The sequence below is a fragment of the Herpailurus yagouaroundi genome, unplaced genomic scaffold (assembly GCF_014898765.1).
Source record: "Herpailurus yagouaroundi ecotype Mexico unplaced genomic scaffold, PumYag 196, whole genome shotgun sequence".
NCBI lineage: Eukaryota > Metazoa > Chordata > Mammalia > Carnivora > Felidae > Herpailurus > Herpailurus yagouaroundi.
In genome coordinates this window covers 11,575,520-11,600,051 of record NW_024412427.1, presented here as the reverse complement: position 1 = coordinate 11,600,051, position 24,532 = coordinate 11,575,520, and the positions used below count along the sequence as shown (strand labels likewise).

At 40.3% G+C, this 24,532-nt stretch overlaps 1 protein-coding gene across 1 annotated transcript; it reads right to left on the bottom strand.

The window, feature by feature from the left end:
- Positions 1-312: 312 nt before the first annotated feature.
- On the bottom strand, positions 313-19,017 carry EIF2S2 (eukaryotic translation initiation factor 2 subunit beta). Its single transcript, XM_040447302.1, has 9 exons — positions 18,858-19,017; positions 12,909-13,086; positions 11,651-11,754; positions 8,010-8,145; positions 7,254-7,354; positions 6,548-6,696; positions 4,510-4,566; positions 2,498-2,583; positions 313-1,914 (listed from the first exon to the last, which is right to left on the bottom strand). Exons 1-9 carry the CDS (start codon positions 18,870-18,872, stop codon positions 1,739-1,741), a joined length of 1,002 nt encoding a protein of 333 aa, XP_040303236.1. The 5' UTR covers positions 18,873-19,017; the 3' UTR covers positions 313-1,738.
- Positions 19,018-24,532: the final 5,515 nt, after the last annotated feature.

Below are 24,532 nucleotides of genomic sequence, written 5' to 3'. Positions count from 1 at the left end.
ACCCTACAGAAGGTTCCTTGCTGCTGAGCTGGTTAGCGTGAGGTAAGAGAGATGAAGTTGATACTACTGTGAATGGGTAACTTAGTTTTGAATGGGTTAATACAGAGTTAATCCCATTTCAATTCAACAATCTTAAAAGGTTAGTATTAGTCCAGGGACTGTTTTGAGAATGAAGTTAAAATTGGGTTGAAACTGCAAATATAACTGTCCCACAGGTAAAATTGTAAAATCTTATCTTCTCTAAGGGGTCCCACTAAAGTAAATAAATGAATTAAACACATATACACACACACAAAAGCAGTGGAGCGCTAATTACACAAGAGGCACTCATCCTTGCTTTATTCACGCAGTAACATCCGACATTGGGAACTATGTGGGCATAGATACAAAATAAGGAAGATGGCATCATAAACAGTTGAGTTCATCAGGGCAGTGGTGGCAGCTCAGCCAGTGTGTGGTTTCCCTGGGACCTATTGAGTCGAGGAAATACTCTCCTCCCTCCACCACTTCATGGCCAAGATGTTTTACAACACTTGGCCTGTACTTTAAAGGTCACAGTGATTAAAAACATGGGTAAGACATTCAGGGCTGAGTGACTGCTCCTGGGGCCACTTAGGAGTCTGGCAACAAGAGCGTGAGGAACAGCGATATGCCCTTATCCTCTGAAGTGTGTGCAAGACAGATCACAGACACATGAAGGGATCTTTCTCCCTGTGCTGAATGGAAAAATAACCGTTCGGCCAAATGCTTATAAGGCAGAACTGGAGGCACCAAAAACACCACACAGGCAGCATCACCTCTTGGTTTCTCATGGTCACACCGAAAAGCTACTGTTAATATACAAAATAGAAAAACATTTGTAGTGGGCCTTTTTCAAACCCAGAACACAAGTTAGGGAGGAAAAAGAAAAGCTTTCCCTAGGGTCATAGGTCAGACTCAAGTTCTCTGTACAGTACATGCCACGCTGCTTCCTCACCAATAGATTCCCAACTAGGGTTTTTTCTCCATGTGCCAGTTATCATACTTAAAGGCTAGGTTTCTAAGATCTTCTTAGTGGTCAATAAGAAAGGGAATTCTGAGGGGGAGGGTACCTTGCACCTTGTATTCCTTCATATGGTAACAGCAGGAGGATTTGGCAGTCAGGCGGTAGCAATAATCCTCACATAATGAAAATAATTCAAATCTATGAAATCGTCCCCTGACACTGAAAACAGGCTGTCCTCCCAGATCTCATGCTCCAGCCACCCTCTCTCTCGTGTGAAGCTTTATCTCCAGAGAAGTTGAGAAGAAAAATGGCTGCCCAGCTGAAGCACCTACCAATCTCCAGTTTCACAGGATGAGACTATAGAGCCCTCACCGGAGCCCAGGCATAAACTGTTTTTGCTATATTCATTTTAAGCACAGTTTTTATAGAAAACTGAAGGACAAACCAAGTTGAAAGAATCACTGTTATAATAACTTTAATTTATCTTGCATTTTACATAAGTCTATGAACGATTTTAAAAAAGCACCGCCTTACCCCATCATGTTTTTCTGACAGTTGTTAAAGTAGGCAATGAGTAGGTCAACAGCTTGAGCATCGGCATCTTGCAAAGATTTCAGACCAACCAGCCACAAGCCAAAAAACTTGGCAGCTTTTCTATCTTGTATTTAATACAATGATATATCCACTTTGATGGTAAACCTGTCCAGCCAAATCTCCACAACACACTTTGAAAAATCAGTGGTGGTTAGCCAATTAGTTAGCTTTGGCACGGAGCTGTGCTCGCTTGCCTGTGACAGCCTGAAAGCCGGTCTTGATGCTGGCAACAGAGCATCGAGAATGACAAGTTTCGCACTGTAAGAAATAGAGTCGGGTGTCCTTTTGCAGGATTGTGTCCGGTGATCGGCATGTGTGACAGGTAACGTATTCCTCTGCAGAAAAAGCAAACAGAATTACCTGTTGACTGCAGTGATTGACTGCAGTGAGCCAGAAGTTTCTTCTCTCAAACATATTCTACACAGAACAACGTAAGCCCAAATGGTACCCAGACCAAGGAAAACTTTAGCTTAACTTAGATATTCTAGGGGGTAAAGACACAAGGTGTTTGCTGTGATACTTCAGGTACTAAATCATGGGCTGAAAGACTCCAAATGTCCAAGGAGGTAGGGGTGCTTGCCAGATGCCACTCCTGGATCTGTCTACAGGAGAGCCACTCAGAACTTACTAGGTTACCTAGGTGGGAACAGACCTGCCAACTTTAAGTCATTAGGAAGATGATAAAGACAGGCCAGGCCTGAATGCAAACAGATTTCTCTGACTCGGCCTTCAGCCTACAACCAACCAGCACCTTGGTCTGCTGCGCCTTAAGAAATCCAAACCCTTCTCCCTGCTACACAGCTGCCAAGAAATCACCTTGCTGTCCCACCTTCCCATCATTATCATTCTCCCTTATCCCCAAAATACTGCAGCCTGATGAGAACATTTCAGAGCAAGATGATGGAATTATGCACTTACTGATATATCTTCTCAAAACATTTTCTATCTGTTTCTGTTGGAATCTTCCTTTGATTACAAGTTGATTATTACCATCTATAGAACCACTATGAGAGAAAGCAAAAATATTTCCATTATTGTTTCCTGTAAGGAACCAAAGGACCTTTATACACTTGATGAATTTAAAATATATTCAGTGGCATAAGTTCTAGAGCAGTCCGATACCACCTGGTTTCTCAAAATTTATTTTTAAGTAGTTGGTGCCTGATGACCTACCCATATTTCCTAACATTAAATCCAATTTCAACCAACCAAGTCTCTAGTAACCTTTAAGTCTAAAACAAATTGATTCTGTCTGTGATGGCTTATTCATCCAACAAAGAAAAACACTTACTGAATGTATACCATGTACTAGACAGTGAGGGGGTCTATAAATATAAAAATAGGGAGTTGTATCTCTAAAAATTTTAAGCACTAAATGTTTTGATTCAGTCACATAGTTGATAAAAATATTCTAAGATGGGTGGTGGTAAAGGTTCAACTATGTCAACATATTAAAAACCATTTGTACATTGAATGTGTGAACTGTATAAAGTTACCAATAAAGAAGTACAGTTGAACTCAGGCCACATATTGTCAATGGTGCTTAAAGAGAAACTTTCTGAAAAGGTGCTGACAAGCACTTTTGGTAAAGCTCTGGGCTAGACATTTGTTAAAAATTACAAATCACAAAGTGAAACAAAATTCAGCCAGGTAGCATTAAATTTACATTTGTTTTATATCTCATTATAAAACTGCCTTTTGTAAGAACCTCTCCTGTGATTCTCCTTTAACTATAAGGTTTATTATCCTCCACAGATTGTAACCCTTAATCTCAGGCTACGGTGATCCCAATGCTCGATGTAGGATTTTTTTTCCATTCACTGTCAAAAGAAATGGAATTTTCTCAACAACGCCATAATATTTAGCCCATTGACCATAAGTTCACTGGTCACAACTTGTTTTAATACCCCACCTCTACAAAAACTAAAATTATTCTGAGTAAGAAAACCACTGATAGCTTTTACTGCATTAGTTTATGTAAGTTACAAATAAAGTAACAAATTTACATTTAAAACACAATTCTACAACAGAGCCTACTTATCCACCACTAAAGTAAGCCACTCCTTAACCCCAGAGCAAGTGTAGCCAATTGCATCAAACGGTTTTAAGAAGAGTTTTGAGTAGGAAGAGAGCAGAACACCTTAGTTATCTCTGTAAGCCTTTTAAGAGTTCAAGCTCCAGAGACAGAGCTGAGTTTGCCACCTTGGCTATGATATTAACTAGCTATGTGACCAACTACAACTTCAATGAAACAGTTTCCAAACCTGTAAGACGGTATTAATTTCTGTTTACAGTTCATAAGACTGTTACAAAGACTGAGACAGTACTCAAAAAAGTGCTTGGCACAGTGCCTCTCACACAGCAGGTACTCAGCATGTGTGAGTTGCTATTATCATACTGCTCTTAAGTCTACATCACTTATCTTTAGTATTTATGGTCACACTTATTGGGATGGCCTCCCAGGGATTCTGGTCTCCCTGAATGGGGAGGGACTGGCTTGGTGCCTTCAACAGGTGAGCCCTGAAGACAGGGAAATAACTAACTAAGGCTCTGTTTCAGTATTTCTCCTGTGCCACTCATCAACTTCTAAAGCTCTATTTCTTCATATTAACAATTTAGAAAATAAATTCTGATTTAAGAAAATCGTTTCCTCCAAAAATATTTGCTCCATAAAAAGACCCAAGAATTCCAGTTAATGACAGGAATACCAGCAGGCCTGTACAGATGAGCCACTGAAAACTCTGTTCTCTATTCCTCAGCAGCCAAGCTCTCAGAAATCATTTCCCTCACTGGCCTAAAATTTCCTCTGATTATCAGGTGAATGTTCTAAGGGTGTTATGTATCCTTTTCAAGTTAGGAGAAGTTCCTCTGAAACATCCAGTACTATTATATATATATAACTGTATATAAATGTGAATATAGTTTCTTACCTTGTACCCAATTCAGCCAATAAAAATGCAAGGAGATGTTTGGGCTGACGATGTAATCTAAAAAGAAAATGGAATATATAAACCTTATCTCATTGGAAATGGAACCAAATGTCTAAAACACCATCCTGTTCACTGTTTTAATCTGATTACCTAACTATTCAGTGAATTTTAGTGACCAGTTCATCAAACCCTGAAATAAAGATATATAGGATACCATTTATTTATATTTAAAAGCCCATATAACAACATGTTATTTATAAATACAGATATATGAAAAAATGTCTGGAAACATGGACAGGAAAGTAAACACCAACTTTAGAGGTTAACATCTTTTTCTGAGAAGGAAAATGAAGGGATCATAAAGAGATGCAAAGATGTCTGTAATTTTAACTCTACAGCCCTCTTTAAAGAAAAAGATCTGAAGCAAATGTGTCAAAATATACCAACCCCAGGCAATGGACACTTCGGTGTTTGTTATGGTAATCTCTATTTCCTATTTGAAAATTTTCATTAAAAGAAAGCGGGGGGGGGGGGGACAATATATTGGGAAATATTTCATGGTAGCACAAACTGTAGAAAAATTGGTAACAGTTTAAATATTCACCAACTGGGGAGCAGTTAAATAAGTTAATGATACATCCATTCTATTTATGTAACAACAACAAAAGTACACATAGGAAAAAGTACAGAGCAATGCCAGTCAATATTTTAACTTTTAATTCTATTCACCTGGCATTGTTTGAACTTGTTCCAAACCAGGTACTACTATTACAATTTTAAAGTTATTTTTTTCCCAAAGTGTAGTGAGGGTTGGTGAAAATACAACAAAACAGGTAAGCTCCTACATTGCTAGTGGGAGTATAAATTGGTACAAGCTTATTAGAAAGCAATTTGTCAATGTTTGCCATAAAAAATATCCATTCTTTTTAACTCAGCAATTCCATTTTGGGAACTTTTGCCCTAAGGCTATATTCTGAGTTATTGTCAAGATACATGTATCAGAATGTTTCCTGAAGCTTTGCTGATCATGGAAACACGGAAGCAACTGTATCCACCTAAGAGCTGTTAGAGTATGTTGTGTAGCTACTAAAAACATTTATGAAGACAGTTTAATGACATGGGTAAATGTTTTGTGATATACTAAGAGAAAAAAAGATTAAAAACCAGTACGACACCAATTTATTTAAAAATAACTACATGCACAAAACTAGCTAAACATAAAAGTATTAAACTATGATCTCTTAATGGTGAACTTACAGATGATTTTTCATTTTCTTGCATGTCTATGTTTTCTAGTTTTCTAAAATAAAAATATACTACTGTTGTCATCAGCAAAAAAAGTCTAAAATCTTTTAAGTAATGTGTATAATGAAAACCAGTGATTATCTCCGGGTAGTAGAATTTTTAGAGATTATTCTCTTTTCTGTCCATCATTGTTTTGACTTTTATCTGCAATAAGCATGTATCATTTATGAAACTGAATAACAAACAGTAAATGGATAAGATTGGTTGCCCTAAGAAGCCTCTCAGAAGAGATGCAGTTGAGCTGTGGGAAGTGACAGACCCAGACAGTGACCTGGCGTTGAAATACACATGGAATGTGATGGTAATTAAGAAATCTAAAATCTCACTGATCGTGTCTTGGCAACGGCCATCCAAGAAAGAAGCACATCAAATTCAGCTGCTTTCCCAGAGCTCATTCTTGCACCTGTTTATAAGGCCTACCCCAGCCTGATGAGCCTTTCCACCTCCCTGGTCTCCCCAGGTTCCTGTCTGAGGACTACATTCAGCCTCCTCCCTTTTCATTCTATAGTTAGGATCCACTCTCATGGGTCTCTCACCTCTGGATGCCTAATAAAACAAGCTCTGAGACCTATGAATTGAAATATCTATGGATAGGACAGACTTGAACAGTGACCTCCCTCAAACCAACCCGACATTCTTTCTACCTGCAACAAAGTGCACAATAAAGACATTTAACATATACTCCTCTGAGAATCTGGTATTTGGGGTGGAGACTCTCCATTAACCAACTTACAGTTTACAGATATCTGTAAAGTTGACAAAAGAGGTTTTCTTTGTTCCTACTCGGACAACCTGTGGAGGTTTCATGACAAATTTCCTTTTCTCTCCAGCAACCATATCTGGATTCTTTTCTCTCATGATGTTGAATACTCGATTCAATAACTATAGAGAAACAATTGGTATTCATGTACATGCTTATTAATAGGAATATAAAGTTCCCACTTGAGTCACTGTTTTACTTCAAAACAAACATCACTTTTTACTAAACACACACGTATCACTACATGAGAGCAAGACTCATCCCTTATGGATGCTGAGCAACAACCTGTTCACAGTTAAATGAACGAATAAGACCCTACCAATTCTGCGGCTTCTATGGGAGAGAGTATGATCTATAGAAAAGATTCAGGAAAGCTGCAACAAGTGAATTCCAGACTTACTCTGGCCCCAAAATTAGTCACCCCTTCCTTTACTCTTCCCCCAAGCCCCAGGGGCTCCATGTCCTCAGAAGTTCATGGATTCAGTTGGAACAGTGAATACCATAATGACTGCCAAACTCTGGGTAGCTGTCCCATATGAGGGCATCAGGCAACACTGTGCACTGATTGTGTGACCTCTCTAGGTCTGTTTCACTGTTCTTCAACGGCCCTTCCAATTCAGTATAAACATCTTGCTCTTCGTAACATCTTAGCCCTTTTTCTTAACAGAATTTGTCTTACCTCCTCATATGTGTAGTCTCTTTCTGAGCCTGCCCAAGCAGGGCCTGTCTGGTTACTGAAGGAGATACCATCATCTTTTTTGCTGTCTTCATCTTCTAAAGCTATAGATAACAAAGACTGTAAGAATGAGGGGTAGGCAGTAACAAAGTGAGGGGGGACAGATCTAGAGAAATGAAAGCTTCAAAGACATTTGTCTTCCCTCCCACAGAAAGCATAAAAGCATCAAGGATTAGAAACAACCTGTCATTTCTTAAAGACAGGGATGTTACAACTTTCATTAACAGACCACTCCAATTAGAATTTGTGATAACAGACATACCAAATTATTTCCTGGTATAACAAACACAAGAGAAAATAATGCACTAGGATAACGAGAGGAAAAAAGTCCAGCTGTTCTGAAGCGCTTAAGAAACATCCACATCCATAAAAACCCATCCGCTGACTATACTCAAGTTCTCTAAAGACTTTAGTACTTAGAATTAATAAAACAGCACTTTTAACAAAAAATAATAATTTTTAAACTATTTAAAATCCAGTTACAGTGATTTTCCCAATAGTCTTAATCAGCATGTCTTCACTGTAATCACAACTACCAAATTCTTCCCCCATGAAATCTTTAACAGTCATTATCAAGTTAGATACTCTTTCCTTTTAGCTTCCAGGCAGTGGAAGGAACAGGAAATAATAAAAAGGGACCAAGACACTAGGTTAAAGTCTTGAGTAGAACAGAAATGAGCTGCTGAGCCCCAATATTACCTTCATCTTTCTCTAGTATTTCATCCTCATCTGGGAACTTAACATTCTTCTTTTTCTTCTTTTTATTGCCAAGCATAATGTCAAGGTCATCCTCTGGTTCAGCTGCTTCTTGGATATCACTTTCAATCTTAAGATCCTGAGAAATTAAGTAAGAGTCTCAACATTTTGATACTAAGACTATTTTTTTAAATGATACGGGCTGGCATCATTTTGGAGGAAAAAATAAAATATTCACAACTGAAGTGATAGATAAGAAATGTCTTGGGGCGCCTGGGTGGCTCAAATTGGTTAAGCGTCCAACTTCAGCTCAGGTCATGATCTCACAGTCCGTGAGTTCGAGCCCCGCATTGGGCTCTGTGCTGACAGCTCAGAGCCTGCAGCCTGCTTCAGATTCTGTGTCTCCCTCTCTCTCTGCCTCTCCCCTGCTCACGCTCTGTCTCTGTCTCAAACATAAATAAAAACATTAAAAAAAATAATAATAAAAAGAAATGTCCCTCACAGGTGGGCCAAACTGGCTCAGAGAGTCTTTGTCATTTAAACTAGAAATTGTCTAAGACACTTTTTTAAAAGTTGGCTCCACGCCCAACGTGGGCCTTGAATTCACAACCCTGAGTTGAAGAGTCACATGTTTTTCTGACTGAGCCAGCCAGGCACCCCTCTTTAAGACACTTCAGAGGCCAATGCAAGGATAGGGTCCCCATGTTTTACCCACATAGTCTGACAAGACTACAAATTTACAACACCCCTCCACCCCATTTAATAATTTGCTATGATGACTCACAGAATCCAGAAAAGCACTTCACATAACCATTACCAGTTTATTATAAAGGATATAATTCAGTAACAGCCAAATGGAAAAGTGCACAGAGCAAGAAAAGCAGGGAGGGAGACAGGTGCAGAACCTTCCTTGGTTATATCATTCTCCCAACAGCCCATGTGTCCATTAACCCTGATGCTCTCCAACCCCCACTGTTGAAGGGTTTTTATGGAAGTTTTATTATGTAGGCAGGATTAATTAAATCGTTGTCCACTGGTGACTGACTCATCTCCAGCCCCTTTTCCTGGAGGAGTAGGTGTGTGTGTGAAATTTCCAATTCTCTAATCATGGCTTGATCTTTCTGACAACCAGTCCCCATCCTGAAGCTATCCATGAACTCCTAGCCACTAGTCATCTCAAAAGACACTTTTGTCACTGCAGAGATGACAAGGGTTTTAGGAGCTGTGTGCTAAGAACTGGGAACAAAGACCAAATATTTATTTTTATTATACCACAGTCAGCCTGGCACCGAACTGTAAAGAGGTCTTTGGGCATCATTTCAATAGATGACATCATGAAAGAGGGAAAAGGCAGAACCCAGAGAATTAGGGTCACCTGATGAATGGAAGGAGACAAGGTAAAACTTATCCCAAGATTGGCTGCTATAGTTATGGAGGTAAATATGGCACTAGAAATGAGACATATACACCCCAGAAAGGGCCAGTCTCAGTCTCCAGCCTTCTAATCTCCTCTGTCCTTTCACCAGCTTGTCCTGCTTCCTACCCTGAAGTATGCTGTCAGTATTACCTATCATCATCTATTTTTGTGTGCCTGCATCCTGAATTACTGGCATTAGCTACTATAGTTTCATAAATCTTCACAGAAAAGCTGCAAGAACTGGAAATAAATGAAGCTCAGCCTTGAGATCCCAAATCCAGCTGTGTAGTTTGCTGGTTTTTTTTCCCCAGCTGTGTAGTTTCAATGCCACATTTGGCCATCAAAGACCAAATCAGCCCATGTGTATTAGCTGGATAACACATAAACAAGAAAGCAGATATTAACTTAGTCTCTGAGATGACAGTCAGTAAATGAGAAACTTGGATATGCTGACATAAGTTAGCACACAATAGCCAATTTCTAGTCTTATACTATTATTTATTTCATCCCAGTAAGATCTACTTCCAAACTGAGGCTAAGACCCAGTGAAACACAGAAAATGGCAGTGTTTTTCAGTATTTTTCTAAAGTCATGTGATGGTCTAAAAATTCAGAAGAGTAACCCAATATCTTAAAAACACTTTAGTGTTTGACGGCCTGATGAGGATACTTTTAAACAAGCTCTTATGTTTAGGACTTGTCAATAGCAGAGAAAATTGTATTCAAGCACTTAGTAAGAATAGAGCTCATAAGCAATTCTTCAGGACAAAAGCTACTAGAGGAAATGCCTCCAAAAAAATCTTGTTAACCAAGACCTTCTGTAGCACATCTCTGATATGTCACCTTGATACCCAGGATATTTAAACCTCATTTATTCAGTATAATCTGAACATTTCTTTCTCAATTTCCTTACAATAGGAGGAAGAGAAGAGAATCCTCAGACAGGGAGAGAATAGATGAATCCAGGTAAAATCATCTTGTTCTAAAGGACTCTAAATTATCCCTGAACTAAAATAATCTCTGAAAATAGGAAAAATATCTTGTTCATTTCAGTACTCTAGCAATTAGCCTGACTCCCTGTAATTACCAATGCATATTTGCTGAATTAACCAAGTTATCAATATTATGGCACTATTTCTAAAACTGAATGAATTACTGTATACATTTCTTTGTTACATGTGGGATACACCTTATTTACTTCAGTTCAAGCAAACCAAAGAAAAATTGGGGTAGAAGGCATAAAATAGGACACTTAGTACATGTGCATGTGTTCTCATGCTTGCTCCTTCTCACTTGTATATACATAAAATTGCTACTATCCTGGAATTTTTTTAAATAGATGTGTGGACTCTGCTCAAGATTCCTGGACAGTCTAAAATAGTAGCTCCAGGGGTGCCTCTTAATTTTGGTTCAGGTCATGATCTCAGAGTTGTGAAACTGAGCCCCACATTGGGCTCCATGTTGGGCATGGAGCCTGTTTAAGATTCTCTCTCTCTTTGCCCTCTCTCTCTCTCTCTCGAAGGAAGGAAAGAAGGAAGGAAGGAAAGAAGGAAAGAAGGAAAGAAGGAATAAAATAGTAGCTCTAAGTGAAGGAATAACAGACTTTCATCTCCTTCCTGATCCACCCTCTTATTTACCCCCCTACTCATACATTTACCTATCCCTGTTCAAAAGAGTTTTGAAGTATTTACATTGGAAACTGATCCAGTAACAAGACAATTATAGGGCCTCATGTCCCTACAAGATCAGAGAACCCCATAAAACGAGGCTCAGTGCTCCTGTTCTCCTATAGGCCATATGATCATCAGCCACCATCACAAGCTGGGGTTCATTTTTTGCTGCTCAGAGGCACACACATAAGTTTGTGTATCTTCAACATGCTACCAAAAGTTTAACAGAAGAAACCATAGGAATATATACTCCATAGGATTTCTCTTACAGAAATATCTCTTCCTTAGCCAATTTCAGTGTGGTTAATGACAAGGGGCTTGTAACCATCTTAATGGCACACAATACAACGTGTAAAACCTAAATTTATATTCCTTTAAACCATAATCCCTTTAAGACACCTAGTCAGACCAAATCCCAAGAAAATGACCTCAACAGTGATTCAAGTACTTAATAACAAAAGCAAAGCTGGTAAGAGACAAGACAAAGGGAGGGAAACATCAGTCATTAGCAACCTTTCGAGAGGTCAAATTTTACCTTCAATAAGAAAGCAATACTACCTTTACACCTTCTTCAGCTTCATCAATATCAAATATCTTTTTTGTTTTTTTCTTCTTTTTCTTCTGATTAAAGAAGTTCAAGTCATCTAAATCATCAGAAGCATCTAAAAAGACAGACAATTGAGATTAAAAATTAATAACTAGCAGAAGGCATAGCATCAGAGTTAAACCAACATTTTAGCTATTAATTAGTCATCAGAATAGAGATCGAGTATTAATTAGTACAGTGGTCTCTCTACAACCACAAAGATTATGATTCTGAAAAACACAATGGCAGGTCAAGTCAAAGCTCTGTAGGAAAAACCCGGTTAGGGGACCATGTTGGGAACATTTATTTAGTAATCTAGCCATATTGTGCCTCATTGTTCCCAAGGCAAAGTCAGGGTTCTAACACAATTTTCAAAGCTCTCTAGTTTTCTCTCTCCATTTCTGTCTACCCTCTCATCTCCCTTACTTTAATCCTTGGTTCCAGCCCAACTAATTATTTCCACTTCTTAGTAAACTTTATCCATTATTAGTGAGTAAATAATGGGTTTATTCAATCAGTTTTCCATTTGCCCTGCCCTCTTGTACACTAGGAATATTTTAGGATCCCTCTACTACAAAGTTTTTCATGGAGCTATTTATGAATTTGTTTTGTCTTATTATGAGAATGATTTACTTTTCAAGTTTGTTTTAAACATGTACAAGATGCTTACTTAGCACATAGTAGATGCTCAATAAATGTCAGTTGTCCCCATCACTAGCAGTGTCTTATGTTCAGCAGATGTAAATTTTATTTACAGAATCATTTATTTCTAGTAGTCACATGGTGTCTATGTCAGTGTGCAAGAGGGAATAACTAGTGCTGATATCTAAATCCAAACATTTTAGGTTGTAATTTTAATCTCTTCTATACATTTTCAGACTTGCTAAGACACAAAACTATCAGGCCCTAAATCTTTTTGCCTACACTCAAATACAACCACAATTAAAATTGGAGAAGAGACTTGACAGGTTAGACTGGAAAAACCAGGCCTGGAATGATGAGGTTTTGTCATTTCTACAAGTTGTGGATTCAGTAGCAATTTCTCTGGAACAAGTTTATCAGAAATCTGGCAAGATCCAGTGTACATGGCCTGTTGATAGCCTCAACTTCACTGGAACAACCTTATCAGGCTGAGAGGTCACTGTATGTAAAAAAAAAAAAAAAGAAACACTGATGGAAGAGAACCAGGTCTCAGAAGACAACAGTGACTCTTTCATATCTACCACTTACCTTTTTTCCTACTGTCCTCTTCATCGGCTTCTACATCTCTGTCCTCAGTGGGCTCTGGTTCTACTTCTTTTGTTTCTGAGGGCTGGGTTTCTTCTGTCTGGGCATCCCCTTCCTCATCTAACATAAAAGGCTTCTTCTTCTTCTTTTTCTTCTTGCTCATAGTAGGATCAAAAATCATCTGTTTAAAAGACAATAAAGAAAAAGGAACTAAATGATTGTTTTTTTAATGATACATTCCAAACATGTTGTATTTTCTTTTTTTTAAACTTTTAAAAATGTTTATTTATTTTTAAGAGAGACAGAGAGAGAGAGAGGGAGGGAGGGAGGCTGAGAGAGAGAGAGAGAGAGAGAGAGAGAGAGAGAGAGACTGAGAGCGGGGGAGGGGCAGAGAGAGGGAGAGACAGAATCTGCAGAATCTGAAGCAGGCTCCAGGCTCTGAGCTGTCAGCACAGAGCCCGACATGGGGCTCGAACTCACGAGCTGTGAGATCATGACCTGAGCCGAAGTCGGACATTTAACTGACTGAGCCACCCAGGAGCTCCGGAACATGCTGTATTCTTAAAGGGTATATGCTTAGAAGTAAAACAGTATATGGTGCATTTAAGTACCAAAAAGGATTTTACACACACAAAGTCCATCCAACCTTCCTTGTATTATTAAATAGGGATGGAGGTGGGATTCTGAAACATGTGCACCTGCCTTTAAATATGTAAACTGTCACAAGATACAGTAACTTCACTTTTAAAATTCATGAGCAAATTTGGAGACTATATATGCATCATGGAACTTAGGGAAGGGACCGTAGAAATAACCTATTCTATGCCCCCCATTTTTTGGAGAAGAAAACCAATGCCTAGGCAGGTTATATATATATATTTTTTTCAACGTTTATTTATTTTTGGGACAGAGAGAGACACAGCATGAACGGGGGAGGGGCAGAGAGAGAGGGAGACACAGAATCGGAAACAGGCTCCAGGCTCTGAGCCATCAGCCCAGAGCCTGACGCGGGGCTCGAACTCAGGGACTGAGAGATCGTGACCTGGCTGAAGTCGGACGCTTAACCGACTGCGCCACCCAGGCGCCCCAGGTTATATATGTTTTATTTAAGGCTGTAACCTGGGGTTGCTATACCAGACTTGACCTGATTTTAAAAAAAACTGTTTTCCCCTCCAAGTTCAGATAAACCTTTATAAAAATCCATCAGCAGCCTTTCCTATAGCTAATCTCTCTCTGAGTAAGAAAAACTTCCATACAACCTTTTACTTTGCTTTTTGTTTCTAGAACATTCAAAGTTTTCTTAGGTCATTTTAAATCTAATGTCTACTAGAGAATAAGTGAAAAACTAATTTATAACTTGTTTTAGATGATTTGTGTACACTGATCACTTGGGAAAAAATACAGATCATTATTTTAGACACAACAGTTTAAGAACATATAGGGGAGATGCCTGGTAGAGTGGAAAGAGGTCTTTGAAGTCAAATAGAATTGGATTCAAATCCCAAATAATTTTTCTCTAAGTCCCTTACCAATCTTTGTCCAAATTCTACCATGCTTAAATTTAGCATTTTGCCCAATGAACTTCTGGAACAGTTTAGTGAAGTATTTAAAAGCACAGGTTTGGGGGGTGCCTGAGTGGCTCAGTCAGTTGCACGTCTGACTCTTGATTTCGGACTCAGGTCCTGATCTCACTGTTCATGGGTTAGAGCCCCGCTCCATGCTGACAGTGTGGAGCCTGCTTTCTCTGTCCCTCCCCCACCTCTCTAAACAAACGCACAGGTCTGGAGTCCAACTGATTGAATTAAAATCCTGACTCTCACTGGTACTTGTGTTACTCCAGGTAAGTTCTTGACCTCTCCATGCTTCAGATGTAAAATGGAAATCAGTAGCAGAAGCAAAACCGAACCTCACATATTTACATAAATATGTTCATATATATTTAAACACTTGGCACAGTGCCTGACACAAAAGTACTCAATAAATGTTAGCAATTATTAGAATTTATACGTTTCATGGTTCACAAAGCATGGTATCTCTTGATTCCTATCACTCAAATTTCATCAATTCAGGGTGATCAAATTTCTAAGACATCATAAAACTCAAAATCCCAAAAAACTGATTCTAATGTACCCAAGTACATTAGAGAAATTGAGCTACACTGAAATCAAACTAAGGTCTGTAATAAGGTAGGGTAGTTACTGTCTTCACCCAATAGAGAAGGATCTTCAAGACATTCTGGAAATTGATACAGCCTTCTTTCAAAGACTTCCTCTTTTACTTTCACAAAAGATTTAATTGTATAGCAAATGAATAATTCTGAAATGCAGTCAGTCTGAAGGACATTACTTATTAAACTTTGAAAAAAAAAAAGAAAGAAGACAGAACAGGAGGAAGTTCCCCACTGCTGATCCATCAGGCCTTGAGTCACCCTACATGGAGTGTTGCAATCTATTCCAGGGAGGTTATCTAGTTTATCCTCATTACTGAAATATGGAGGTTTGGCAAAAGGACAGCAATCTAGGCACTAAAAATATGGATGTCTGGCAGGGCTTACAATTTACTGCATTTTTTTCAAGTATCAAGTTCTCTGGAATATTAATTAGCCTTTATTATCCAACAAAATAGACCAAAGATTTGAGGGATTCTCAAATCAGTGCAGCCTTACAGTTTTCTTATCCTATGAAAAACATTTGTACTTAAGTCTCCAGGGAAACAGTTTGGTTGTAGCCTTGTAAAGAGTAATAAACATACAGGAAATTATACACTGAAATAATTACCATCTCTCTCAATTACTGTCTCTGGATGTTTAAGACACATACTCATTGCCTCATTATACTCCCACCACCTAGCAAAGTCGATTTTAAAAATAAGGAAACTAGGGATCCCAAAGTAGTGCCCAGAGAAGGACTACCCCAAAATATAAGGCCAGGTCAGCCCTGAAGTGAAAAAGTCTTTGTTTTTTTTTTTTCTTTTTTAAGATTTTCATGTCTGACTTACAAATTATTACATTCAAAATGTTTTATGAGACTAGTTTGGCTTCGAGCAGCAAATAGTTGCTGACAGTGCACTTATGGAAAACCACAGAATCTCTTGAGTTTTTTGTTTTGTTTTTTTTTAAGCCCACAACAAAGCTTTCAAAAAGTTTCCTACTTGCAACTTCCTGGGTTGGGCTGGAGGTAAGGAAAAGGGATACCAGCAAAAATTTACGCTGATAATAGCCTAAAATGCTTCATGAAAGTGGTAACCTACTCTCATCCAACAGAATTTACCCAAGATGCTAACTTTATGACCACATCACACCCAGGAGACAAATGTTAGTTACAAAAGAACCTAGAGAAGCAAGGTGAGAACAAAAGCTAAGCACTGTCATGTCTGGGTGACAGGATCCTGGAAAATTTTCATTTTTTGTATTCTTCTGTTTTGTAAACTTTGTACAACACACATCCATTTTTAATCAGAAACTTTTTTTTTTTAGTTTAAAGCTTCTTTTGTAAAAACATCCTACCATGTTGTGTGAAAACCTAATGGTTCTGATACTTCATGAATGGGGCCTACTAATAAGCAGTAATCTTTGCTACTGACAGCACTTTTTTTAAAAAAAGGTGTGAAAAACAATGAATGTCTGCAGATTAGGTAATTTTTCCTTACTAGGTAGCACCCCATAATTCTAGAACACTGCTTTACCAGGGTAAAGGTTATATATCAGTGAGTTTCTGGCCTAATTAACAGGCTTAGAAAGAAACGTGTGCAGTTTGTTTTATGTCAATTATACATCAATAAAGTGTTAAAGAAAAAGAAATGTGAAGAAAAGAGGAAAAAAAAATTTAATAGTAGGTTCTTTAACCCTCTATCCTAGCCCAGGAATTCTACTCTTGGGGAGTCCCTGGCAGTTATAAATCATTTCCATGTACAAATTTTAACCTGATCCTCACAAGTCTGTAAAGTAGTCCAAAGTTAAGGGCTGGTCTAAGAGTATTTATCTAGTCGACAGTACTAGAGGAATCAGATCCTGCACATACCTCCAGAGTGGAAGCCAAAGGCTGAGAGGTTCTAGTCCCACTAACTTGCTGTGTGATCTTGGGCAAGTTAACCTCCCTACGCCCTTGTTTCCTGCCTATAAAATGTAGTTGGACTGGCAGACCTGTGAAGTTGCTAAGCTGCTTAATACTTTATTGGCTTCCAAAGCCTTCTGTAGGAATGCTGGTTCTGCCATTTCTGCTTGATAAAATCCTGTTCACCCTTCAATAATGTATTCACATTCCACTTCCTTCAAAACCCGATCCCACTGTTAAAGCTGAATCCTCCAGCTCCCCAACTCGCTATGTTGAAATGGCCCTATTTCTTCTACCTCCTGTAACAACTAGTAGATCTACCTCCCTTACAACACTTGTGAGTACTTTACCATAAAACCCATACACAGAATAGTACCCTACAGTACTACATAGGCACTGTTAAAGGTTATGAGAAGCTTAGAATATGGGTAGAAAAAAAGCATGACGCTGCTACTCTTAGAACTTTTGAAATAAAGTAGTCAGAGCATGACCTCCAAGCAAGAACCACCTACTTCATTTAGACTCTCAGTTTTCTCTCCTAACAGACCAAGAGCCTGTTAGTTATCTAGATGGAGGTAATATTGCATAGATCTGGAATTCTACTACTGGTTCCACCAGTTACTATTTAATCATGGACATCATACAACTCTCTAAGCCTCTGTTCTCTCATCTCTAAAATGGGCATAACAATGATACAATCTTACAAGGTTTTTGGGAAAATCAAATGTGAGATTGGAGTCCCCTCCAGAATAAAATCAAAATTCCTTATTTTGGTCTTCAAATCCTTCTGTGAATTAGCCACCACTATATTTCAAGGGGATCAACCTTAAACAAATTGCAGAATATTCCTTCTGTGATTACATGTACTTGCCTTCTCAACCACTTCTTTACCCTGTGATCAGGCCTTTCCACTACTTGTGGAAATTCTCAGCAACGTTCAGGGTCTACCTAAAACGCCAACGCTCGAGGAAGCCTCGATTTTTTCCTCTAACTCCTCTCCAAGGCGCTAGAGGCCAAGCACCCCAATATTTATAAAGTGAATTATAAATTCAAGAGCACTGCTTTTGGCGGGGAGACCTGGCCGGTAAGCCGTAGCTTTCCCCCCCAGTGTTGATCAATACCTACTGACAGTACTTAAAATCAAATTTCATCATAAGCCGTTTGATTTTAAATGAACTGGAACCAACCTGGCTAAAAAGGATTTGAGAAAATTTGCTGAGGTACAAGCACGACGGGAGAAAACGATCCAGCCAGCTTTGCAGCCGGATTTTCCCGCTCACGTCTCAGAGCTCTCCGTTCAGGAAGGCTCAGGGACTCCCGCCCTAAAACTTTCCGAGGTCAGTCACTTACTGAGGCTGAAGGATCTTTTCCTCTCGTCCTATCTCCCTCACCCCTCGGTCTTTTTAAGAAATAATGCTCGTTATGAGCATGAGGGCGGACACCGGCCAGGACAAGAGAGCCTGCAAAGTTTTCAACGAGGGCGCTCCGTCGGAGCTGAGGAAGGTTCCTCTCAGCACGCCTGGCGCGCAGTGAGGAGAGTTGGTGCCCCAGTGTCAAACCGAAAGGAATGCAGGGGTCGCCAGCCTCAATCTCGTTCTTTCGGGGCATTACCCAGGCATTCAAGCCCCCTTCTGGGACGGCGACTCAACGAGCTCTCAATTCTGGAAACGCCGGCCAACGAAAGGACGCAGGCCTCGGCGCCGCCGCCCTGAGGAGAGCCGGACGCGGCCAGGCCCGCGGCTCCGAAGTCCTCACTGGCTCTACCGCTCCCGGCCGCCTAGGCCCGGCTGCTCCACATGGCGGCGGCCGGCTACTAGGCCGCAGGCCCGGTCTCCCACACTGGGGTGGGTTGGGCTCCCCGCCTCAGTCCTTAGCCCTAGAGCCAGGCTCAGGCCCTCACCTCATCCCCGGACATGGCGGCAGCTCGAGTGGGCTCGGCACAGACGGGAAGTCGGACGGGTCAGCCCCAGGCCCCAGCGGCAGCGTTGCTCCTGCCGACACTTCTCCCACCACCGCACTAGGCTCTTGCATCAGCGAAAGGGAACGACACCCCGCCCTCTCCTCCCAAGCGTTGGAAATACGCCTGCGCAGAACCTGCCAAAGCGCAGGCGCGCGGCGGGGCCAACCTGGAGCGCTCCGTCTGGCGCGAGTTACCAGGCGACGGCGTGGCGCCAGGCAAGCCGGGACTTGTAGTCCGCCTGGAAGAGGCGGGCACTTGAGGCACAGCAGTCCCGCGATCCGTGCGCTTTTGCTACGTCTGAGGAACCTTGCCGGGAGATTGGTTCTTGCAGGTGGCTGCTCTTACCTTAGTCTTTCGCAGCGCAGACGTTTCTGCGATGTTCTGCACGGCTTGTCAAGTGAATTCGGGGCCATTTATCCTAGGTTAGGGTAGGAGGTGAGAGCTCAATAATATGAGCCCGTTAGGGTTTTAGTTTCCTTGCTACTACCTCCGCTATGCGCCCTCGAGGTGTTCTAACGTTTGAGGGACTCCTTGGTGCTAGAAGCGCGCACCTCACCGAGGAGCTTTCACTAGGGGCGCCTGGGTGGCTCACTCGGTAAAGCGTGGGACTTGGGTCCTTGGGCCTTGGGTCCGGTCACGAAGTCGTGGTTAGCGTGTTCCAGCCCCACATGGGGGCTCTGTGCTGACAGTTAAGAGCCTGGAGCCCGCTTGGGATTCTGTGTCTCTGTCTCCCTCTCTCCCTGCCCCTCCCCTGCTCGCGCGCTGTCTCTCTCTCTCTCTCTCTCTCTCTCTCTCTCTCTCTCTCAAAAATTAATAGACATTTTTTAAAAAAAATTTAAGAGGTTTTACTTAGTGGGATTTCTTTTAAGTTTATTTATTTTGAGAGAGAGAGGAGAACATGAGCAGGGATGGGTCAGAGGGGCATAGAGAGAATCCCAACCAGACTTCGTGCTGATAGCGTGGGTCCCACCGTGGGGCTCCGAACCCACGAACTGTGAGATCATGACCTGAGCTGAAACCAAGAGTGGAGACTTAACCGACTGAGAGGCGTCCCTGCTTAAGGAGAAATTTAACCTAACAACAGGCTAGATTTCAACTTGGGAGGTCCAAAACCAAAAGTCTCTCCTCATGTAGTCTTGAGAGAAGATGTCCCCTAAAAGAAACAGCCTGCTAGCAGTCTTTCAGGAATCCTGAAAACACTTGTTTATGAAATCCCTGCTTGAACACTGTGGGTGCATCATGCAATTCCCCTTGAGGCATAATAATAGCAAAAAAACCGGGGCGCGTGGGTGGCACAGTCGGTTAAGCGTCCGACTTCAGCCAGGTCACGATCTCGCGGTCCGTGAGTTCAAGCCCCGCGTCGGGCTCTGGGCTGATGGCTCGGAGCCTGGAGCCTATTTCCGATTCTGTGTCTCCCTCTCTCTCTGCCCCTCCCCCATTCATGCTTTGTCTCTCTCTGTCCCAAAAATAAATAAACGTTGAAAAAGAAAAATTAAAAAAAAAACACACACACAAAAAAAACAAAAAACCTGTTTATTTATTTATTTATTTTGAGTGAGGGAAAGAATGAGCAGGGGAGGGGCCAAGGGGAGAGAGAGAAAGAAAAGAGAGTTCCAGGCATGCTCCCAATGTGGAGCCTGACCAGGCGCTTGAGCCCACCAACTGTGAGTTTGTGACCTGAGCCAAAATCAAAAGTCAGAGGCTCAACCGACTGAGCCACCCAGGTGCCCTAAAAGTGGTTACCTTGTAAGGAGCTCTCACCATTGTCAGTGCCCTCCAGCCAAAGGCCACTGAGAACACAGCTATCGTTGAACAAAATTGGGCTTATTGTCTCCTTGAGAGGAGGGAGACACACCACGAAGGATGGGGACACTCAGGAAGAAGGTCCCGGAAAAAAAAATTTATATATGGGCTTGTGTTAGGTAACTTCAAGGAGTGTTTCAAGGAAGCAGGCCTTCTGTCTAGATTGGTTACTGTTTTGAGGTGGTGGTACTTCTGTGATGGGGTATTTTAATAATTCTTACTTAAAAAGGGAGAAGAGCCAAGAGAAACTAAAACTATGATTGGTTATGAAGCAGTCCCTCCTGTTAGCCAAGACAGGGAGATTTGTTTTTTGTGTGCATATGTGATTGGGAAAATGTTCTTTGTTTGTTTGTTTTTAGACATGATTATGGAGTGGTTTTGTTTTTGTTTTAATTCATCCTGACCAGAGTGGCTTTGTCCGATTTTGGTGGTCTATAAAATTGTTTATGTTCAACGGGGCAGCACATCCCAGTTTATGGTACCAGCCTAATTCCCACTATCAGGGGTTGCTTTTCTCCTTTTCACTGTGCTTCATATCACTTAATACATGTGTTCTACTTTAGGCCTCAAAACAACTATGTGAGACAATCCATAGACATTTAGTACTCTGCATTGGATGCTAGTCCCTAATCTAAGCTTGGCAGGTAAAATTAGGTCACTGCCTCTAAGGAATTTACAGCTTATGAGAACACTTTATTAGCCCCTTTTTTTGAATGAGGAAACTGTGCTTTCATGGCACTGATTAGTCCAAAATCACAGCCAGCAAAAGAGGGAACCTGGGGATCCAAGTCCAGACAATCTGATGTCAGCAGCTGCCCCTTTACCATCCCGAGAATCGGCATCCCTATGGAGGCTGCAGTAGCTGGAGATGACTGAGGAGGCACTGCAGCCTCCTTAGGGCCAGATAATTCTTTGTTGTTGGGAGTTCTGTGCATAATAGGATGTTTACCAGCATCCCTGGCCTCCATCGTGTCAGTGGCACCCTGCTCCTAGTTGTGACAACCAAAAATGTCTCCAGACATTACCAAACCACCTGTGGTTGAGAGCCACTGGTGTCTACCATTTATCTCCTCCTGGGTCTTTGAGAGGTAACAAACATTTGGGGCATGAAAATCCCCAAACCATTTTGAATGGGGAGATCTTGAAAAGAGAGAGAAACAGTGTGCCTTAGGTTTTGGAAAGCCTGTTCAACTAGAAAAATGAAGACTGAGACAAAGCATAGACAAAGGAAGTGGGGAAAAAACAGAGAAGTGATCAAAGTGGAGAGGAGCTCTTAGGAAATCACCCTTCAGTTATTCAGTTCACACTAACAAAGACACAAAAAGTCTTAATGAGGCCTCATAGGACCTCTGATCCACGTTTGGGAAATGCTAGTATGCTTAGCAAATAGTCTTGACCACTTTTCTGAAAAGATTTCTTTTCCATTACAGCGTGGTCCCAAATCTGACCTCCCTGAGCTGGCAACTTGCAAGAGACTCTTCAGAGATTTCAGGTATCCCCCAAGGTAATAGCTTGTTTTTCAGGAAAACCAAGATTCCCTGGGGAGCTGACAAAAATCACAAAGTAATGGCAGCTAAGCTTTTCCAGGTTTTCGAAGAGATAGATCCTACTTAGAGTAAGCTAGTAAGTAAGAGTATCAACACAAATAATCACTTGTGTCTTCCTAACCTCTTTCATCTAAGAATCTCTGCAAAATATATAGACATTTATTAATTTTCTTCTCATTACAGTGAGGGAAATCGTTGTGATTTTTCTGTTTTATAGATACAGAAGCCAAGTTATGGAGTCCACAACGAATAGTGAGAAATCCAGAAATAGACTATTGGTATATTCACTCTGGACCATTCTTGATGCTCAGTACCACTCCAGATCTCCAGCTACTCAATATGAAGGTAATGATAATCCTTCAAGTATATACAAAATGTTATGTTTTCATAGGCTTTAAAATAATCCATAGTGTTGGGGCACCTGAGTGGCTCAGTTGGTTAAGCATCCGACTCTTAATTTTGGCTGTCATGGTTCATGGGTTCGAGCTCCGCTTTGGGCTCCACACTGGCAATGCAGAACCTGCTTGACATTCTCTCTCTCTCTCTGAAAATAAATGAATAAAATAAACTTTAAAATAATCTGCAGTCTCTTCACTTGGCCCATAAAATAGCAGGCCTATAGAGGCTATGACTTAAAGAAAATTTAACAGTGATAGTATTTGAACCGGAACCCAGAGCTCATGATTCTTAATCCTGTACTCCTTCTACTTGGTAAGCAAGCCCATATATCCTTGTAGGTGATACTTAATTTACAGAAAACATAAGATATTCTAATCCATATAGAAATCCAAACCTATGCAACCCTTTCATCTATTTGCACATTATGTGGAGTTTTTTTAAGAGTTAGCTTGGTGAAGAAAGAGAACAGTCACTGAGATATTAATAAAAAGCATCTGGCAACTCTGAAATTAAATTAATCTTTGGGTTGCTGTAGTAAACAGAAGGCATAGTGAGGCTCCCTGCAAGGAAGTCTTGAATAGAATTAACCTTTAGGAACTAAATTAGTAGAAATGAATTATTAATTAGTTAACCATATATAAAAATGACTTGTAAAATAATGTGTCACTGAGGAGATTTAGGAATTATCAATTCTAAGAAAGTTAACCAGGCTGTAGTCTAATGAAAATACATCTCTAAATACTGTCATTATGTTAATGATTCCTAAATTCATATTTACAACCCAAACCTCTCCACTGAGTTCCAGCCACAGATATCCAAGTACCTACTTTTTCTATGTTTGTTTGTCTCAGAGAGATCTCAAAGTTACTGTGTTTAAAACAGAATTCTGGGTATTTTCTGCTACATGTCTTCCTCATCTCATAAATTAAGGGCACTGCTCTCTACCCAGATGCTAGTTAACTCACTTTCTTCCTTTTCCTTGCCCTCTTCATCCAATTCATTATCAAGTCTTGTTGATTCTGTGTCCAAAATAAATCTGAAATCCAACCACTTCTATCTCCACTGCCATTAGTTTAGTCCAGGTGACTTTCTTGGATACTACATTCTCCTCTTGACCTTTTCCTTTATAACACTTACCATAATTTGTTTAATTTATTGGTCAGTTGTTTACTTGTGATTTTCATAATCTCACTTCACTTCTAGAGTATATATAAATTCCTTGAGGATAATTTGTTGAATTAATGGATGAAAATCCAATAGTATTGAAATTTTAACATGATTGCTTTTAGTGATATAGTTGAAGTTGGAGCCTTTATTTAACAATAAATGATTGAAAAAATACTGAAACTTGGATGGAACTGGAGGGTATTATGCTAAGTGAAATTAGTCAGAGAAAGACAAACATCATATGACTTCACTCATATGAGGACTTTAAGAGACAAAACAGATGAACATAAGGGAAGGGAAACAAAAATAATATAAAAACAGGGAGGGGGGCAAAGCAGAAGAGACTCATAAATATGGAGAACAAATTGAGGGTTACTGGAGGGGTTGTGGGAGGGGGGATGGGCTAGATGGGTAAGGGGCACTAAGGAATCTACTCCTGAAATCATTGTTGCACTATATGCTGACTAATTTGGATGTAAATTTTAAAAAATAAACAATAAATTAAAAAATAAAAAAAATACTGAAGCTAACATAATAAAAATCAACTATGTTGCGATATGTCTAAGAGTGTGTTAGAATTGAAATGGTTCACCTGGAATCCAGAAAGAGAATCCTCAGCTTGGATACATCCATGTTTTCTTTCCTTTTCTTTCTTTCCTTTCCTTTCCTTTCCTTTCCTTTCCTTTCCTTTCCTTTCCT